We start from the raw sequence: 20,175 nt of genomic DNA on the forward strand, positions 1-20,175 counted from the left end.
TTAATCAGCAGTCCAAAAATAAACTTTCATGTTTCTAATTTAAGAAATGACGGACTTTCATTTAAACTTTCAACCCGTAATTCACCCCCTTGGGGGTAGAATTTTCAGAAACGCTTAAACACGTATCCAATCATTTTTAATCAGTAACCCAAACATAAAATTTCATGTTTCTAACTCAAGAAATAACGGAGTTTCATTCAAACTTTCAACCCCAATTTCACCCCCTTGGGGGTAAAATTTCCAAAAACGCTTAAATACGTATCCATTCATTTTTAATCAGTAACCCTAAAATAAAGTTTCATGTTTCTAACTCAAGAAATGACGGACTTTCATTAAAACTTTCAACCAAATCAAAAAAGGAAGGAATTTTGAAAATTTTACCCTGAAGGGGGTGACTTCAGGGTAAAATTTTCAAAATTCCTTCCTTAGTGCGTGTCTACTTAATAAAACAACCCTACTCACCAAATTTCGTGGCTGTGACTTTTACAGTTTTTGCTCAGTGATGATGAATCAGTCAGTCAGTCAGTCAGGACATGTAATTTTACTAACCGACTTCCAAAAAACGAGGAGGTTATAATATATTCGGCTGTGGATATTTTTTTTTATTTTTGTATGTTCGACCACTACTCCGCCGTTTGTGAACCGATTTTCAAAATTTTTGTCTTGTTATATTAGGTTTCACTCCAATTTGGTCCCATTTTCACAAAAGTGGTGATCTGATGATGGGATCCCCATGAGTAATCGAGGGAACTCCTCAAAATTTATATGGAAACATATGGTGATTTTGGTTTTATGAGAAGCATCCTAAGCATATGCTACCAAAACGCAAGATTTTGCACCAAGGTATACTATGGTTCCGAAGATACTAAGAGAACTCCGGATTCCTTATAGATACAAGTTTGAGGGTTGAGGCGTTGTTTTAAGAATTGAAAGCATATGCTACTATGCAAATTACATTAATCATCATCATCATCATCACTACCATGTCAGGGTCACCAATGTCACAACTCACATGGTTGTATATGGATACAATATACACACAACACCATAAAATATTATCAGTCATCACGTTATGTCCTTATTTATTTGGTACATTTCAAAGCGATTTTAATACAAAAAATATACTTAATGTTGTTGCATAATACATAATATTTCAAGTACCACAAAATTTAACATAAGTAACAAATTCAACCTTTACTCCAGAGCGTTAGGCACACATTTGGGTTGGATTGTAGGAAACGGGGCACTATGGAAAAAATACTCAGAAAAATAACCTCTTATAACCACCCTTTTTGAATATACCAATCGATAGGGGGCGCCAAGGAGAGCAAAAAAGCTCAGATAAACTTTTCTCAAAAATCAACCCCTGTCGAATGACAGGCCGAAATGTGACCCTTGTAAGTATGGCGAAAATACTTTAAAAATTTGGCTAAGGTTTAGGTTTGTTTTGGGTGAGAAAAACTCCTACTTACCGTTTCCACCGCCAGTAAACTCTACGTTTAGAAAAAATTCGCATTTGAGATTTTCGTCATCTTCAGATAAGATCATCTGTTTTCTGATGTTTACGAAGTATTTTTAAGGCATCTCAAGTCTGTGATGAGTGGGTCTTACTTAACTACTCAGCCACGGATACCGAAGGGAGGGACGGGGGGGCGCAGCCCCCCCTAAAGGGGGGGGGGGGCAAAACAAAAACAAACACAATCTAGAAAGTCCAAAAGTAGGTTAGGTTAGGTTGGAACTTAGACCACAACACCCAGACATAGGAGCCCCGCGTAGCGGGGCTCCGTCGACTTTCTTTTGTAGTAGTTTGTCAAATAATTTGGGGGTTTGTCAACATTTACCAAGATTAAGATAATATTAAGGGGTTGAAGTATTTTCTTACGCGATGGTTAGTAGGTAACTAAAAAGAGTGAAATTATTATTTTTAACAAAAATTAAAACCGACTTCCAAGGTCAAAACAATAATAACATCCTTATAATATGAACTAAAAAGTATTAAATAATTTTTCCTATCTAATAGTGCCTTTTTCCGAATTCGGCTAAACCTCAACTATTTCAGTACTCTATCTTCATAATTTTGAAGTCGGTGCCAGTTCCTAAAGTTTAAAATATTCTGTCAGAGAACTAAAGATTCAGCTATCTGGTACAAACAGTGCATATAATCCTGAATCGCAATGTTATCATTTCAACGTCTCGATAACTCCTCACTCGGTTAAAAGATCTTCCTTCTAGGCATCAAAATTATTCCCACAACCGATATGGCAAAACAAAATTTGCCGGTTCAGCATATCATATGCAATATAAAGTATAAAGAATGACGACAATAAGTCACAGTTTGAATTTTCCTCGACGAGATCCCGACGACTCGTGAATTTTTGAAGATCAATCGCGAACCTTGAGACCGTTTGAGTCGCCACGGTAACCCTAATCGACGTAAGTGATTTCCGATATCACCCGAGATATTAGAATAAAGACGTCGTATACGTTTTATACATACTATGGTGGAAATAACGAGTCAGGTCACAAGATCCATACTTCAATGAGTTTAATATTATAAATGCGAAAGTGTGTCAGACTGTCTGTTGCCTCTTCACGCCCAAACCGCTGAACCGATTTTGTTGAAATTTGGTACGTACATACTTTGAGTCCCGGGAAAGGATATATGATACTTTTTATCCCGGAAAAATGTACGGTTCTTGTACGAAAACTAATTTAGCTGCAACGGAGTTGCTTGTATCTTTTAAGCAAAGCTTCTACCGCGGCTTTGACGACCGAATCAAGAATTTCCATAACGAAAAAACTTAATACCACTCATGCCACAATCACCACAGTGCCGCTACAGTACAACGCCGTACTGTGGTGTGCACACCACGTTGCCAGACTTCGGCACGGTGTTTGTGTGCGTGCGACTAGACGTATGCGAATTGTAATTTGCATAAGTCGATAAAAATGCTATGCAATAGCTTTACCGTGGCAGTGTCCCCGAGTGCCACGCGTATTTTTTTCAATTCCGGGTAGGAAAGGTTTATATTCTGTAGTCACCACTATTAATTTGATGACGCTTTAAAGGATAAAGCTACAATTAAAAGAGCGATTTCAAGAAGATAGAAAAGTAAATTTAATGCTTTATCTATACTAATTTAATATTGTTTAATAACGAGCTATTGAGTAACTTTCGAAAGATTTTATTTAGTTGAATGAGTTTATATTTAAACGACATTCATTTTAACCTGCGCCTTTATGGTGCTAAATGTCAAAAGAACGGAGCACGTTATTAAAAGCTTTTATTTATAGTATCATCTCAAATTAGCTACAGAAAACTGGCAATTTGAAAAACATACTTATATTTTTTAACGTTTTTTATATAACCAACCCCGAGGAACGTAACGAAAATGTGGATGCTATTTTTAAACCCCCCGACAAAAAAAAGGTGTTATAAGTTTGACGTGTTTTTCTGTCTGTCTGTGTGAATCTGTCCTTTGCATCGTAGCATCCAAACGGATGGACCGATTTTGATTTAGTTTTTTTTGTTTGAAAGCTGACATTATCGGGCGTGTTCTTAGCTATAGTTCATCATTATCAGCCCACTCAGTGCTAAAAGATTTAAGTTTGATCTACTTAAAGTTTTCGAGTCGGGAGTTGTTGTTGAATTTTTAATTTAATTTAACGTTATCATTTAATTGCAACACTTTAAGATGCAACTGCTACCAAAGAAAAATACCAAGAAGCGCTTACATTTTTGGTTTCTAACTTCGATGTCATGATTATCGAATGGAATTTGACAACATCTTCTGCACTTTTTTCCTTCCCGTGTTTTTGTTTGGGATCGGGCATTCCCGCTAGGGTTTTGCGAAGTTTTTCAAGACTCTACACCAGGGTTTCTCAAAGTGGGGTTCGCCATTCGACGGCAAGTTCGCGACAAGATTTACGTAATGGTGGCAACAGGAGTCATTATTAGATATGTCCGTTAATGAAACTCTTCAAGCTGATTTCAAAAAGATGTCTTTGATAGATTTTGGGGCAGTTAAACAGGCAGAGTATTTCGAACTCTCACGCAAAGCGGTGAATTCCCCTTCCTAAAGGGGAGGGGGGGGTTTCAATATAAGTAAGGGGTTCGCTGTCACCTGGAAATTTAACAGGGGTTCGTGGAACTGAAAGTTTGAGAACCCCTGCTCTACACTACTGACGACATCTGTTTCGAGTGTTCTCGTGTCTCCTGGCCATTAATTAAACAGGTTTCATACCGTATCGTAAAGAAAAAGTCTCATTCATAACTTTATATCTTGAACATTTATTTTCTATACTTCAAAGTGAAATTTATTCAAACAGATAGGCCCTCTCGTATATCCACTAGACGCCGAGTCGTCTCAAATCTCTCTGAGGCCGTTGTAATATGAAGTCTATGTATGTGGCACAAGGTTTATATTCCAACAGGTTAGGCCCGCGCGTGTAATACGCGTGTGAGGTCAAGTCCTTGGATGTGGCTGAGATGTTAAGGCTTTATGATAATGATTTTACAGCGTAATGAAGATGGATGTAGGCTTTAGGGCGTGATTATAAACTCATGTGTTTATTAGTACTTCTTTTTTTATGAATTAAGGGGGCAAACGAGCAAACGGGTCACCTGATGGAAATCAACTACCGTCGCCCATGGACACTCGCAGCATCAGAAGAGCTGCAGGTGCGTTGCCGGCCTTTTATGAGGGAGTAGGGTAGTAGGGGAGGGTAGGAATGGAAAGGGAAGAGAAGGGAATAAGGGAGGGTAAGGAAGGGAGTAGGGTAGGGGGTTGGGCCTCCGGTAAACTCACTCACTCGGCGAAACACAGCGCAAGCGCTGTTTCACGCCGGTTTTCTGTGAGAACGTGGTATTTCTCCGGTCGAGCCGGCCCATTCCTGCCGAAGCATGGCTCTCCCACGTATAGAAATTTAAGTGAAATTTTGTAATTAATAAAAAAGAAAAAAAAAGTAATTTAAGTGAAATTTATTAATTAATAAATAATATAATTAATACTTTTAAACAAACTTAGAAAATTGTCAAGTTGATACAGCTCATAATCATTAAGCTAAGATTTGTTAGCACTTCGATAAAGGTTGTTGTAAGTCTTTAAGACCTTTCAAACTTTAATTTAATGATTTCGTTGAGAATAATCCTATTTTAGGATTAGGAAAAAAGAGGAATGAAATTTTAAACTTTCGCGTTGCGTTATAATTAAAACTTACGTATTAATCGCGTTAAGTCCCGATTAATATTTTTTTATTAATCCCGAATAATAATTTGACGACCTTTGTGGCTCAGTGGTTGAGCGTGTTGTCAGCGCTCACGCCGGGGGTCGTGGGTTCGTATCCCACCGACGGAACAAAAAATTTTCTATGTTCCTGGGTCTTGGATGTGTATTAAATATATGTATGATATAATAAAAATCTTAAATATATGTATAGTATAAAAGTATTAAATATATTTCCGTTGTCTGGTACCCGTAACACAAGTCCTTCAGGTACTTAGCACGGGGCCAGACTGACGTGGTGTGAAGCGTCCATAGATATTATTATTATTATTAATAAGTTTTAAAAAAGAGGGGTGATATAAGTTTCACGTGTATATCTGTCTGTCTGTCATAGTGTGTGTCTGTCTGTCTGTCCGTCTGTCCGTGTTTCTGTCTGTCTGTCTGTCTGTCTGTCTGTCTGTTACCTCTTCACGCCCAAACCGCTAAACCCATTTTCCTGAAATTTGGCATGGAGATACTATGAGTCCCGGGAAAGGACCTAGGATACTTTTCATCCCGGAAAAATGTACGGTTCCCGCGCGATAAACGAATTTTAGCGCAACGGAGTTGCGGGCGTCATCTAGTGTTACATAATATAGTTTTATACCATTTCCAGTTTCAGTTGTATATCATATTGATTCAGATATATATAACCTTTGACAGTATTTAGCATAAAGATATGTATATCTTGTATACAAGCATATTACATGACTAAATTATGTTGCGGTGGTTAACCGCACGTATTATTCCGAGTTCCGACCACGCGGCGTGACAATCGATGTTCGTAGCCCGCTCGTAGATCCGCTACGAGGACCGTAGAGGCGCTACGCGGGTGCTACGGCCGCGAAAACTTAAATGCACTTGGTACCAATTTTCACTTATAATACCACAAGAGCTTCAAAATTATCGGGTATTTCCCGATAGGTTCGTTGCAAACAAATGAAGGAGTCCTGAAAAACTTGACGACTTTATTTGTTTACCTTGTTGTTTACCTTGAGGGAAATGCCAGATAATTTTGAAGCTCGTGTGGTATTCGGGGGATTATTTTTCCGTCCCAAATGTCGGCCAATAGAATTAGAATTTGTTTTTTATATATAGCAACTACCAGAGAAAATTTTCAAAAAATTATCAGTATAATACCATGTAGGTTGTACCACGTGACGTCGAATGGTGCAATTATTGGTCGATATTTGGGTCGGAAAAATAATCATTGTTATTTGATTTTTTACTAGTTTTTTGACATGGCTTTGCCTGTATTAAGTTTATATCGTTACTTTACATACAAATTTGGAATATTCTGTAGAGAATTTCAGTTTATTTAGATTGTTTATATGACTATAATGCTTTTTCATTTATATAATTATTATTTTTTTCACCATAATAATAATATTACACTTATATCATTACTTACAATAAAACAAATTCAGTATTTGTGGGGAGACTTAGACTAAGCATTTGGGCTTAAGAAGTTTTTAGCGTTTTTATTTAAGCTATTAAACTTATTAATCCTTAGTGAACAACGCCTAGTCTATATTTTGCTCTATTTAATGTAGTTATTCTTTACTAAATAGAGAGCACGCGACTGCCAGTGATTTATAGTTCAATTTACTATTACTTTATGTTGACACATAATTTTGAATGGCGTTGATGGTAAGTAATAAAATATTTTATGAGCTCCACAAAATTTAGAATTTTTGATATTTTTATGCTAGAATCTAGACACAAAACTAGGTTAATTTATTGGGCTATTTGTAATGGCATGACTGAATACATGAACTTTACTTTTTTTAGCTTTGATTGTGCTGCAAATGGATGTCGTAAATCCGAAACTCAAAGTTAATGAATTACAAAACATGTACATTGTACAACCACTCACAGTTAAACTGTTTAAGGCCTTCAATTATTCAAACAATAATGTTTTCTTATTACGCTTATATATGTATATACATCTATGTATTCATATTTAAGAGTTTCGATTTAGAATGGGCTCACTTAAATGAATGAAATCAGCCCACCAAAAATACAATAGCCAATTGTAGCCTATAGCTACGTGGCCGACTTGAGGTCGCGAAGGCGTAAATATTACGTCCGTAACACGGTGTTGACACGAACTTTGGAATTATACAAGCTTATAGAAATAAAAGCACTGTGTGGGTGTACCCTGCGGCTATCTATAAATAGGACTTCGCCCCAAAGAATTCGATTTATGTAATTAAAACAACGGAATTTCTTAATCGAAAACCATCCTGGAATTGATAAGTAGCTGTGTGGAATCGCTTTACAAGAGAAATCTGTTGAACATGCCTACTGTAAGTTAGGTAGTGCGTTGATAAATTCTAGGAAATGAATAAATTATCTCCCTGTATTAAAGTTAATCCTAATTCTTTTAATATTAAAGATATTAACCCGTTTTATGACACATCGCTCACTCGGTCATAAAACTTATATGAAAAGTGCGGCCCGTTGCACCCCTTCACAGTGTGTGCATAGCCCAAAGGCTCTATGCACAGTATTATACATATAAAGAGTGAGTGCGTGATGCGTGCTGAAAGCCTGTTCAGTGTTCACCTCATTTCATTATTTTATGTTTCCCAGTACGTTGCCAAAACACTCAGCTTTTCTTGTTTATTGTACTACCATAAGCCTGGCTACTCTACCCTAAAATGTTCATTTTCCATCTGTAGGTGTTCAGAAGGCTCTATGTTTTGAAGTCACGTTAACGACTGAATAAGTTGTAGCCTGTAGGGTCGATAAAAACGTTTAAATACTAACATCTAACTTATAGGGACTATTGTGGAATTTGTAGGCAAAGTTTGTCTGCTTTAATAAAAAATCTCAAATTTTTAAGACACCATACACCGTATAATAAAATTATTATTTTTTTAATATTTTTCTGAGCTGATTTCTTTCAACCGTAAAACTCATATTATTAACTTTTGCTATTAAAAACGCTTTATTTTCCACCTTTCTCTGATTTCTCAGCACTTTAGACAAAATTACGCTATATTTTCGCGAAACATCCTCATAATAATATGTTTACGTTACGTAAACGCTAATTATGCCATAGAGAATTAAGTTCTAGTAGAGCCAGGCTTGTAAGCACTCAACTCGGGCATGAATATTCATATTCTAAGCTCTATTTTCTATGTAAGCTTTATAATCCTCCTTTTTAAATGCCTATGTCCTCATAAATACAGCCTTGTAAGAATTAAAATACAATGTGTACCTTGATAAAATTATCATGAAAATTTTAGAGATAACAACTAATACCTAATTACAAACCCTCTTATGATTTTTTTTTTATGTAATAAGGGGCAAACGAGCAAACGGGTCACCTGATGGAAAGCAACTTCCGTCGCCCATGGACACTCGCAGCATCAGAAGAGCTGCATGTGCGTTGCCGGCCTTTTAAGAGGGAATAGGGTAATAGGGGAGGGTAGGGAAGGGAAGGGATAGGGGAGGGTAGGAAAGGGAATAGGGTAGGGGATTGGGCCTCCGGTAAACTCACTCACTCGGCGAAACACAGCGCAAGCGCTGTTTCACGCCGGTTTTCTGTGAGAACGTGGTATTTATCCGGTCGAGCCGGCCCATTCGTGTCGAAGCATGGCTCTCCCATGCTTCGGCACGAATGGTGAATAAAAATATTATGATATGATAGTATAGAAAAAAACTACACAAGTAATTGTCTAGCATGTTAGAAGCGCCCTATGACAAACAAACACAGCCCAACTTGAATAGCTATAATATTATGCTGTTTAAGTCTTTAGTAGGGCTCCCACACATAACTACGAACTTGAATCACATCGCAAATATCTGCGACAAAATTCATAATAAAAATGACATTACGATGCGATGCGAATTCGCAGTTTTGTGTGGGAAAGAAAATATCAGTCACAATAAAGACCAAAATATTGAATAAACATCTTCTTGAAAGGAATTTAAAATGTAGCCTTTACTCTTGATGAAACGTTAACATTTATTTGAAAATAGTTGAGTTTGGTAAAGGTATGCATGGAATCCGAACAATGAACAAATTAAGTATTACTAAATGTAAAAGAACGAACTCAGGTATGTAAAGCGTGGATAGTTTTATCTAGATGTTAGCTAAGCTGCAGCAGTGGTGCAAGCTAGTTCTCGTTAAAAGGGAAGCTTTTACTTGTTACTTAAAATGTGTTTAATAATAAACTAGCTATTTGAACGAGCTTCGCTCGGTATTCGATAAAACACGAATAAAATGACATTTTCTGAATATGATTCCTAGCTAGATCGATTTATCGCCCCCGAAACCCCCTATATACTAAATTTCATAAAAATCGTTGGAGCCGATTCCGAGATTCCAATTTTATATATATATATATATATATATATATATATATATATATATATATATATATATATATATATATATATATATACAAGAATTGCTCATTTAAAGATATAAGATAACAAAGCTCTGACAAAAAAATTATCTACGAGAGAAAACCTATCAGCAATTCAGTACTGAGCGTTTTAATTCAGCAAAGTTCAAATTGGGTATTTTAATTAAATTGAGAATCAAAAGTTTTCCCTGAATACGACCTATTTTACGCGGGTGAATCCGCTTAAAAAATGTAGTTAAATTATAAACGAACTAATATGTACCAGAAGCGAAATGAAAAAGAACGAATCCTACAAAGGTCTCGAGATATGCGAGGCGTGGATGCTTGGATAGTTTTATCTAAGCCAGTGTTACGTAACTGTAATCTGTATCGATCCGCGACTGGCAGGCGGCCAACACCAAACTCCTGTTCTAGAAGTTGCCACTGCCCGCCTTTATTAACAGCTGTGGTCCTGATCGATGGACAACTTGAGGTCAATATCATGATCATCTCGAACATGCCATTTGGATGGATGAACTCGACACTCGTGTTATTAGCTTAAATCTGACTGTTTTGTGTTTGAGTCAATGTAATTCGTACTTACGATAGGGAAGGCAGATACTTTCAAAGACGATTGCCACGAACACAATTATTCTTGATAGGTTACTTTAGGGTTAAATTATTTAATACTGTGCTGTATAACCGTTGTTCTTCTTTGTTACAGGCTGACTGAAAATTATTAAGCTGACGCAACAAATATGGCATTCGCTGGACTCAAGAAACAAATCAACAAAGCTAATCAGGTAATGTATTTTGTAATTTTAATATATTAGTAGCTTTAGTTCACCTGCACCAAATTCCGTTTCCCTCGAATCACTCGTATGAAATCGCATTAAAATCTATTGTAAATAATTTTTAATAAACTCCGAGCACAAGTTTCGAGGATTTTTTTTTCGGCGGCTAACTTGACAAAATACTCCGCAATTCCTCTTTTAAAATTTTTGACGATTCCTTAGAGCTTGGAGGAGAGAGTCATAAAGCGAGTGCGCATAGTGTAGGTGTGTATGAAAAGAATTCTATGAAAACATTATGTTTCTTGTTATTAATTAATGAATAACTCCTTAAGGGCCTTGTTACACCTACCAAGTAGAGTGGCGAGACAGTGCTCTCGGCCAATCAAAAATAAATAAATAATAGTGTAACAAAATACGCTATTTAAATTTATTTTTTAATTATTTTTTCAAAATACTTTAACAAATTATTGTATTGTCATTGGCTCTTAATACGTATGCAAAGTTTCGAATTAATTAGACTACTGGAGATAGGTAAAAATTGTGTTCAAAGATTTCGTTACATACATACAGCCCAAGGTTTTATAAAAGCATGTTAAATATCTAGATTTATATATGTCGTAGGATTATTTGATAAATCGAATCATCGCGAAAATTCTCGGGATTTCGCTAAAACACGGATGATTAGATAATGCTGTTTACATTTTTCAATTTTACTAAAAACGTTAGGTTTTTTGGGAAAACGCGAGTTGCCTTAGTAACATTGCACATTCTTAACGCTGATTGGCTTGATTTTTGCTTACTGGCCAACTCTTATTCTGATTGGTTACTATCTTTTCTTGAATTATAAAGGGTGAATGACAATGCCTCTTCATAGGAATTTTACCTTTTATTTAACCTTTTTCTCTTATCATTTATCAACCATAACCTCAGAATTAGTTTCTTTTGTTGAACTTTCAACACTAATTTCAGTTTTATCAGTCATTTTGTATTTACAGACACACTTTTACATCACTTTTGCCACTAAGTATTTATCAAGTCCAACTGCAATTTCAAACACATTAAAATTTAAATATCAAAACTGCTAACTCGCTTACAAAAACAACCACAAACGAAACAATGCGTGACAATGAATTGACATATTTTAAAACGTCAAGTCTTCAACTAATCAGAGAAGATGTTGTTGTGGGACGCTTAAACCGACCAATCAGTGATTTTTTTCGATAATAACTAACGATTCGTTTCGTAATCTTACTAAGGCGACACGCGTTTTCGCGAAAACACTACCTTTTGTCAGTAAGGTTGAAAAATGTAATCACCATTGTCTAATTATCCGTGTTTTCGCGAAGTCCCTAGAATTTTCGCGATAACTCGATTTATCAATTCATCCTACGACTTATACAGACGTATTTATCTTTATTTGACGCGTAAGAAAATTCGGTTACAAGAACATAACATTGTACAACTGTAACGTCTACGTCTGGATCTTTTTTTAGAAATAATCGGTCAAGTGCGAGTCGGACTCGCGCACGAAGGGTTCCGTACCGTTATAGAGCGAAAATAGGAAAAAATGTATTTTTTTTTTGTATGGAAGCCCCCCTTAATTATTTTTTTTAATTTTACTATTTTACATTAAAGTACACATATTATAATAGAGGATTTTGTAAAAATTTCAAGTGCCTATATGTTGCCATTATGGATTACGAGCCAAAAAGACCAAAAAATAACGTTTGCTGTATGAGAGCCCGCCTTAAACTTTATTTTGTTTTTAGTATTGAATTGAATATTGTTTCCTAGTATTTATGTGCATGATGGAAGAGACTGGTCTCCACGACACAGGGAAACCTAGTGTGGAGATCAGAGTTTGTGTAAGATTAGCGTGTAAGTTTCTTTAAGCGAAATAAAGATTTGTTTGTTTGTTTATAGCGGCACCAGAATTACATAATCTGTGAAAATTTCAGAAGTCTAGCTATAGCTGTTCTTGAGTTACAGCCTGGTGACAGGCAGACAGACGGACAGACATCGAAGTCTCAGTAATAGGGTTCCGTTTTTACCCTTTGGGTACGGAACCCTAAAAAGGGAAAAGAATTAATACTATTAATACGACAGTAATACTTATATTGTTGTCCTATTTATAAACTTCAAGAAAACGGATAAATAGACTTTCTTGTGAAACTATTACATTTCGTAACGGGGATAATCCACTTATTGCGTAGGAAATTGTGTTTTAGATAAACCGGCTGAGTTACAAGGAAATGTACTTAATTAAAGTAACGAGAGAAAGCTAAATAAAACGTGCTCGGGCGTAATGAGAATATTTCAAATACGTGGTTATTTGTAAAGATGTAAAACAAGTAAAAACCGTTGTATAGGTAACTGAAAAAAACCTACAAAATGCATTTTTAAAATGCGACAATGACAAATCAAGAAGTCGGTTAAGACCCAGTTTCATCAAGCAATGTTAAATAAATAATGGCTTGTTAAATCAGTTAATGGCCTGTTAGAGCTATCGAGCGTTCCACCATGCCCTAATGTCATGTTAAATCACCTAACACGGTGTTATATTTAATTCCTGCTATGGAGGTCAGTTAAATATATAACAGGCTGTTATATGAGTCAAAATAACAACTTTCAAAGACAATAATATGCAATATCAATAAAAGAATCTGTTTTGACTTTTGAGACTTTCCGCCATGTTTCCGCTACGTCCTTATTATTAATTATTTTCATAGTTATGAATAATTATTTATTTTCACTTTGCCACTTGTATCAAAATTACCAAACCGAAATATGTAAATAAAAGTTTGTATTATGTTTCCAGTTTTGACAGATAATAATTATTAACCTGGTAAATTAAGAAGAACTATTATAGCGTAACAAATGTATGTGATCAGTGATATTTTAATTTGGTCGCATTATCTACTATTATACTAATAAGGAAGAAAGTGACACATTGCAGCAAACATGTCGTATTAATCTTGTACATTGCAATTTCGTCGCCTTATAACAAGAATGAACGAATTGATAGTTGTTCACTCGTTGTTCACTTAACATTGCATTTACTAATCCGCTGTTAAATTTTTACTGTGGGACATAAGTATTTTAACAGTCTGTTTAATTTTCCAAGGTCCGTTAAGTAATGCCTTGTTAGGATTTAACAAACAGAGGTTGGTGAAATTGGGTCTAAATAAAATAAAAATCCCTCTCTGCAGACTGCATTGCGTATCTAACAATTAAACATACATTAACACATCATACTCTCGAAAAACATAACCGTACTTCTGGCGCAGTCGGTATATATGGACATCACCTGATTTTTGCATGATTTTGGTAGTGTTTAAATAAATGACCCGATGCAATGTTATAGTAATAAATGCCTAGACTTACATCGGCTATATTTTTAGGCCGTAGGTTTCAAATAATTTACGAAGTAAATTATCGTAGGAACCGTACCTTTTTCTAAAGGTAAAAGTTGCCTTTGTTCCCACACTCAACTTTTGGGCCATTTTGGCGCCTATTTGTCCCAAATAGACAAACCATTTTCTTCGTTATATTAGTACAGAAAAACTTTGTACGAGTACAGATTGTTTAGTCAAAACAATTCTTCGTCGTAAATATTGTCTCAATTGATAAATCAGTTTGGCAGCCCTTACAGACCTGTTGCTGCCGCCTAAAAGGTCACAGGTTATGCTTCATCCTACATATTGCGTGAGCCCAATATGTCTGCGTTTACTGGAAAGTCTGGAAACATTGCTTTATATAGACCACACTATGTTTTATTTAAAACTAGATAACGCATCCATAGTAATCTTATATCTTTAAACGAGCAATTCTTGTATATATATATATATATATATATATATATATATATATATATATATATATATATATATATATATATATATATATATATATATATATATATATATATATATATATAATTGGAATCTCGGAATCGGCTCCAACGATTTTCATGAAATTTAGTATATAGGGGGTTTCGGGGGCGATAAATTGATGTAGCTAGGAATCATTTTTAGAAAATGTCATTTTCATCATTTTCATCGAATACCGAGCAAATCTCGGTCAAATAGCTAGTATTATTTAAATGCGAAAATGTGTCTGGCTATTATCTCTTCACGCTTTAACCGCAGAACCCATTTTGATGTTTGCAATGGTGATACTTTCAGTCCCGAGGGAAGATATAGGATACTTTATAACCCGGAAAAATGTATGTCCCCGCGCGGTAAACGGAGACGTACGGACGTACGGAAGTAGACTATAATTAGCATCTAATGCTAACTACTAGTCTACTTATAAAAGTCAAAATAACTCTGACTCACACAAGGGCGAAACATTGTATGAAAATGATTTAGGGTCAATTTATAATAGCGCAGAGTCGAAGCGAAGCGAATTCCCAATAAGAAGCTTTGACACGGCAATTAAAGTCGCTGTCCTTCGAAGCGTTTGATACAAGCTGTTACTAGTTTCAGATTATACCAGTATCTTTGTTGCTCAACTGAGGAAGAAGGGTGTGTTTTCGAGTATATTTACATACTGTAAAACATGACATCGCGCGGTAATTCTACTTTTACTGGGATAAAACTATCCTTTGTCCTTACTCAAAGTATCTCCATACCAAATTTTATTAAAAACGGTATTACAGGCAAACGAACACACTTGCTTATATACTATTATGGACTTTTTTAGTTTCAACTTCAGTGTTTAATAATAATTGACATTTCTTACATAGAATGAGAAGGTTACTAATTAAATTGGGTTTATATAGTTAAGTAACTATTTACCTACATTCGTAGTATGCAAACTTCTGTTAACATTCCACTAAAGGGTTAAATATTTGGTAAGCTTTGGTAATCGTACATTTCTAGAGACAACTTTAGAGTTTAGACATATATAGTAAGAATACGTGGAGTATGCCTCTCTACGTATTCTCACTAAGTGTCTAAACACACCATGCCGAAGTTCCGCGGCGGAAGTTCGGCATGATTCCGCCTGCAATGTATTTTTGACCGATGACACACCATGTCGAAATTCCGTCGTGTTATATTGTATGCGTTTGACATTGCTGACGTAATCATGCCGAACTCCCGCCGCGGAACTCGGCATGGTGTGTTTAGAGATTATAAATGCGTAAAGTCGCGTTTTCGCTAGGGGACATTTGTCTCGCGACCTAGTCGCGCGACATGTCGCCCGACGTCGCAGCGACATTTATGGGTTGCGGGACTGTCGCTGGCGACATACTGTTCACCACTGACTAGTGTGAACAAGTCATATTATGTCGAGGGACAAAGTTGCAGGGGACAAACTACGTGTTGCAGGGACAAACTACGTAAATATCGGACGACTTGTCTCCGCGACATGTCCCCTAGTGAAAACGCGGCTTAAGTGTGTCTCTCTGTTACCTCATGTAATTTGGTACGGAAATTAGGATTCACCAGAAAAGACGGAGAATGGTTTTTGTCGCAGAGTAATGTAGGGTTCCGACGCGATAAATTAATTTCAGCGCAGCACAACTGCGGGCAACATTTAGTTACGTAATAGAACTGACTTTCGAAGTCTGTTCCAGACTTTTAGTTTATGAAATATTTCATCTAAAGCGTGGACATTTGTTATTAGCGAAAACTAGAGAGTTACTAAAGCTTACAAAACTTTCCTTTTTACCGCATAATTTTAGCAATACGAGTAGGTGTTAAATATACAGGCATAGTTTGTAACGCACAAGTTGAAACTTTGTTGACGTTATTGCTTTACGCCTTCCCTGGACTGTGAAATTGAAATAGGTATATAGCCGTGCATATCGTATACTCTGCAAGTGTTTTATGTTGTAAAGGGATTTTGAAAAGGGAATATTACACAAACGTCGGATTAGCTTGCACTACTAATACATACAGTAAATAATCCGACATGTTTCATATCAGAATTTCGATAAAAACGTTGTCAACCATCGAACAAAACTTTTTGTTCACGGTTTATGCTGGTGCTGCACTCTAGTGTCAAAATATTGCAGTAACTCATCCTTTCATACAAATGTAGCGTATACTCAATGAACAGTTGGACAAAATATTATAATACTAATAGTTCCTGAGATTAGCGCGTTCAAACAAACAAACAAACTAACAAACTCTTCCGCTTTATAATAATATTAAGTATGGTCGTAGCTACGTAGCGTTTCGTAGCTCCGTAGCGTTCTACGTCCCTTTGCTCGTAGCACCGTAGATTGCTACGAAAAAGTTACCTAAATATCAAACACAATAATGCTTTTATTTTTTAAATGTTATAATGTTATAAAAATCGGCCAAGTGCGAGTTGGACTCGCGCACGAAGGGTTCCGTACCACAATAAAGCAAAAATAGGCTGAAAATTGTGTTTTTTGTATGGGAGCCACCCTTAAGTGTTTCATTTTATTTAAATTTTATTATAAACTAGATGTCCCGCGCGGCTTCGCCCGCGTAAATTAGGAATTTTACGGAAACCGTACATTTTCCCATAAAAATAGCTCTTATGTCCCTACTCCCTTCACTTGGTCTACTCTATATCTGTGCCAAATATTGCCATAAAAATTGCTCCAGTAGTTCGTAATTTCTAATATTTCCCCCGTTTTTCCCACATTTTCCTGAGTTTCTTCGGTCGTATTAGTCTTAGCCTATAGTCTTAGTTCTTACTCGATAAATGAGCTATCTAACACTGAAATAAGTTTTTAAATCGGATCTGTAGTTCCTCCGATTCCGTTCAAGCAAACATACTCTTCAGGTTTATAATATTAGGTAGGTATAGATTTTTTTAAATTATCGCTTGACAAACTCGAGTCTCGATCTAAAAGACTATGAAAAGTATTTACCAATAACATGGTATAATATGGTAGTGATGATGATGACGATGTTGATGATGAATGTAATTTGCATAGAAGCATATGCTTTCCGTTCTTAAAACAACGCCGAAACTCCCAAACTTGTATCTATAAAGAATCAGGAATTCTCTCAGCACCTTCCGAACCACGGTATACCAGGTATACCTCGGTTCAAAATCTTACTTGTTGGTAGCATATGCTTAGAATACTTCTCACGAAACCGAAGTCACCACATATTTCCCTATAATTTTTGAGGAGTTCCCTCGTTTACTTATGGATCCTTCATCAGATCACCACTTTTGTGAATATAATACCGAATTGGGATGATACCCTATATTTATGATGATACCCAAAAGAAAAATTTTGAAAATCGGTTAACAAACGACGGAGTAATCGTTGAACATAAGAAAACGAACATAACACCTCCCCCATTTTGAAAGTCGGTTAAAATTGTAGCCTATGTGTTATTATGATGTTTAAGCTATATTATTGTAAAGTTTCATTAAAATCCGTTCAGTAGTTTTTGCGTGAAAGAGTAACAAACATCCATACATCTACATATACATCCATGCATCTATACATCTGTGGGATAATGCGTGGCGACGCTAAAGGAAGATCTTCCGACCGAGCGAGGTGTTATGCTCGGTCAGGCCGAAGCCCACGTGATACATTTCAGCTGTCGTATATATACCGACGCGCTCAGAAAACTTCGATAGCGCGATGCAGGAATATTAGGCGATTTGTGGGTACCGCCACACATCCAAAATTTTTCTCACCTTTTAAACCTTCCCTAGACCTCCACGAATAATTCAAGACCAAGATAAGATAAATCCGTTCAGCCGTTCTCGAGTTTTAGCGAGACTAACGAACAGCAATTGATTTTTATATATATAGACTAGATGTCCCGCGCGGCTTCGCCCGCGTAAATTAGGAATTTTACGGAAACCGTACATTTTCCCATAAAAATAGCTCTTATGTCCCTACTCCCTTCACTTGGTCTACTCTATATCTGTGCCAAATATTGCCATAAAAATTGCTCCAGTAGTTCGTAATTTCTAATATTTCCCCCGTTTTTCCCACATTTTCCTGAGTTTCTTCGGTCGTATTAGTCTTAGCCTATAGTCTTAGTTCTTACTCGATAAATGAGCTATCTAACACTGAAATAAGTTTTTAAATCGGATCTGTAGTTCCTCCGATTCCGTTCAAGCAAACATACTCTTCAGGTTTATAATATTAGGTAGGTATAGATTTTTTTAAATTATCGCTTGACAAACTCGAGTCTCGATCTAAAAGACTATGAAAAGTATTTACCAATAACATGGTATAATATGGTAGTGATGATGATGACGATGTTGATGATGAATGTAATTTGCATAGAAGCATATGCTTTCCGTTCTTAAAACAACGCCGAAACTCCCAAACTTGTATCTATAAAGAATCAGGAATTCTCTCAGCACCTTCCGAACCACGGTATACCAGGTATACCTCGGTTCAAAATCTTACTTGTTGGTAGCATATGCTTAGAATACTTCTCACGAAACCGAAGTCACCACATATTTCCCTATAATTTTTGAGGAGTTCCCTCGTTTACTTATGGATCCTTCATCAGATCACCACTTTTGTGAATATAATACCGAATTGGGATGATACCCTATATTTATGATGATACCCAAAAGAAAAATTTTGAAAATCGGTTAACAAACGACGGAGTAATCGTTGAACATAAGAAAACGAACATAACACCTCCCCCATTTTGAAAGTCGGTTAAAATTGTAGCCTATGTGTTATTATGATGTTTAAGCTATATTATTGTAAAGTTTCATTAAAATCCGTTCAGTAGTTTTTGCGTGAAAGAGTAACAAACATCCATACATCTACATATACATCCATGCATCTATACATCTGTGGGATAATGCGTGGCGACGCTAAAGGAAGATCTTCCGACCGAGCGAGGTGTTATGCTCGGTCAGGCCGAAGCCCACGTGATACATTTCAGCTGTCGTATATATACCGACGCGCTCAGAAAACTTCGATAGCGCGATGCAGGAATATTAGGCGATTTGTGGGTACCGCCACACATCCAAAATTTTTCTCACCTTTTAAACCTTCCCTAGACCTCCACGAATAATTCAAGACCAAGATAAGATAAATCCGTTCAGCCGTTCTCGAGTTTTAGCGAGACTAACGAACAGCAATTGATTTTTATATATATAGATTATGAAAGTAAAAATAAAACTGAGTATTTCGTGAATATTTCAAGTGCCTATGTATTGCCATTATTGATATCGAGCAAAAAATAGCAAATCATGTTGGTTATATGGGAGCCACCCTTAAATATTTAATTTATTTTGTTTTTAGTATTTGTTGTTATAGCGGCAACAGATATGTACACAATCTGTGAAAATTTCAGAAGTCTAGCTATAGCGGTTCTTGAGTTACAGCCTGAAGACAGATGGACAGACGGACAGACATCGAAGTCTCAGTAATAGGGTCCTGTTTTTAACCTTTGGGTACGGAACCCTAAAAACGACTAATATATTTTTTTTACGTTTAAAAGTCGATATAATATTATTTTTAGACAAAAAAAATTGTTTCTTCCTTGATTCAGCATCATTTACTCCACGTTACCTAAAATAAACATGAAGTATTGATCAAACGAACTGAATCACTGAAGTGAATCTGATATCTTTCAAATTACCTAAATCAAGGATTCTCTATTACAATAATGCAAAATCTATAATTTCGAAACTAGTAAGTTTTTCAATACCATACCATAACTCAAAAATTTGGTAAAACACAACATGTAAGTGTTTACATGTGTTTTAGCCTTCTTTGCCTTCCCTGAGGTATTATTTTGTTTACGATGAACATGATATTGAGCTGGCGAATGATTGATG

General features: G+C 36.0%; 1 protein-coding gene across 7 annotated transcripts in view; it reads left to right on the forward strand.

Moving 5' to 3' along the window:
• LOC121734381 (endophilin-A) overlaps positions 1–20,175 on the forward strand; it is a 69,089-nt gene that overhangs the window by 19,791 nt on the left and 29,123 nt on the right. For all 7 annotated transcript variants that reach the window (XM_042124956.1, XM_042124960.1, XM_042124962.1 and 4 more), the window contains exon 2: positions 10,347–10,425. In XM_042124956.1, the coding sequence (XP_041980890.1) occupies positions 10,381–10,425 (45 nt within the window). In that variant the 5' untranslated portion in view covers positions 10,347–10,380. The remainder of the gene's footprint in view (positions 1–10,346; positions 10,426–20,175) is intronic.

The sequence above is a fragment of the Aricia agestis genome, chromosome 15 (genome assembly GCF_905147365.1).
Source record: "Aricia agestis chromosome 15, ilAriAges1.1, whole genome shotgun sequence".
NCBI lineage: Eukaryota > Metazoa > Arthropoda > Insecta > Lepidoptera > Lycaenidae > Aricia > Aricia agestis.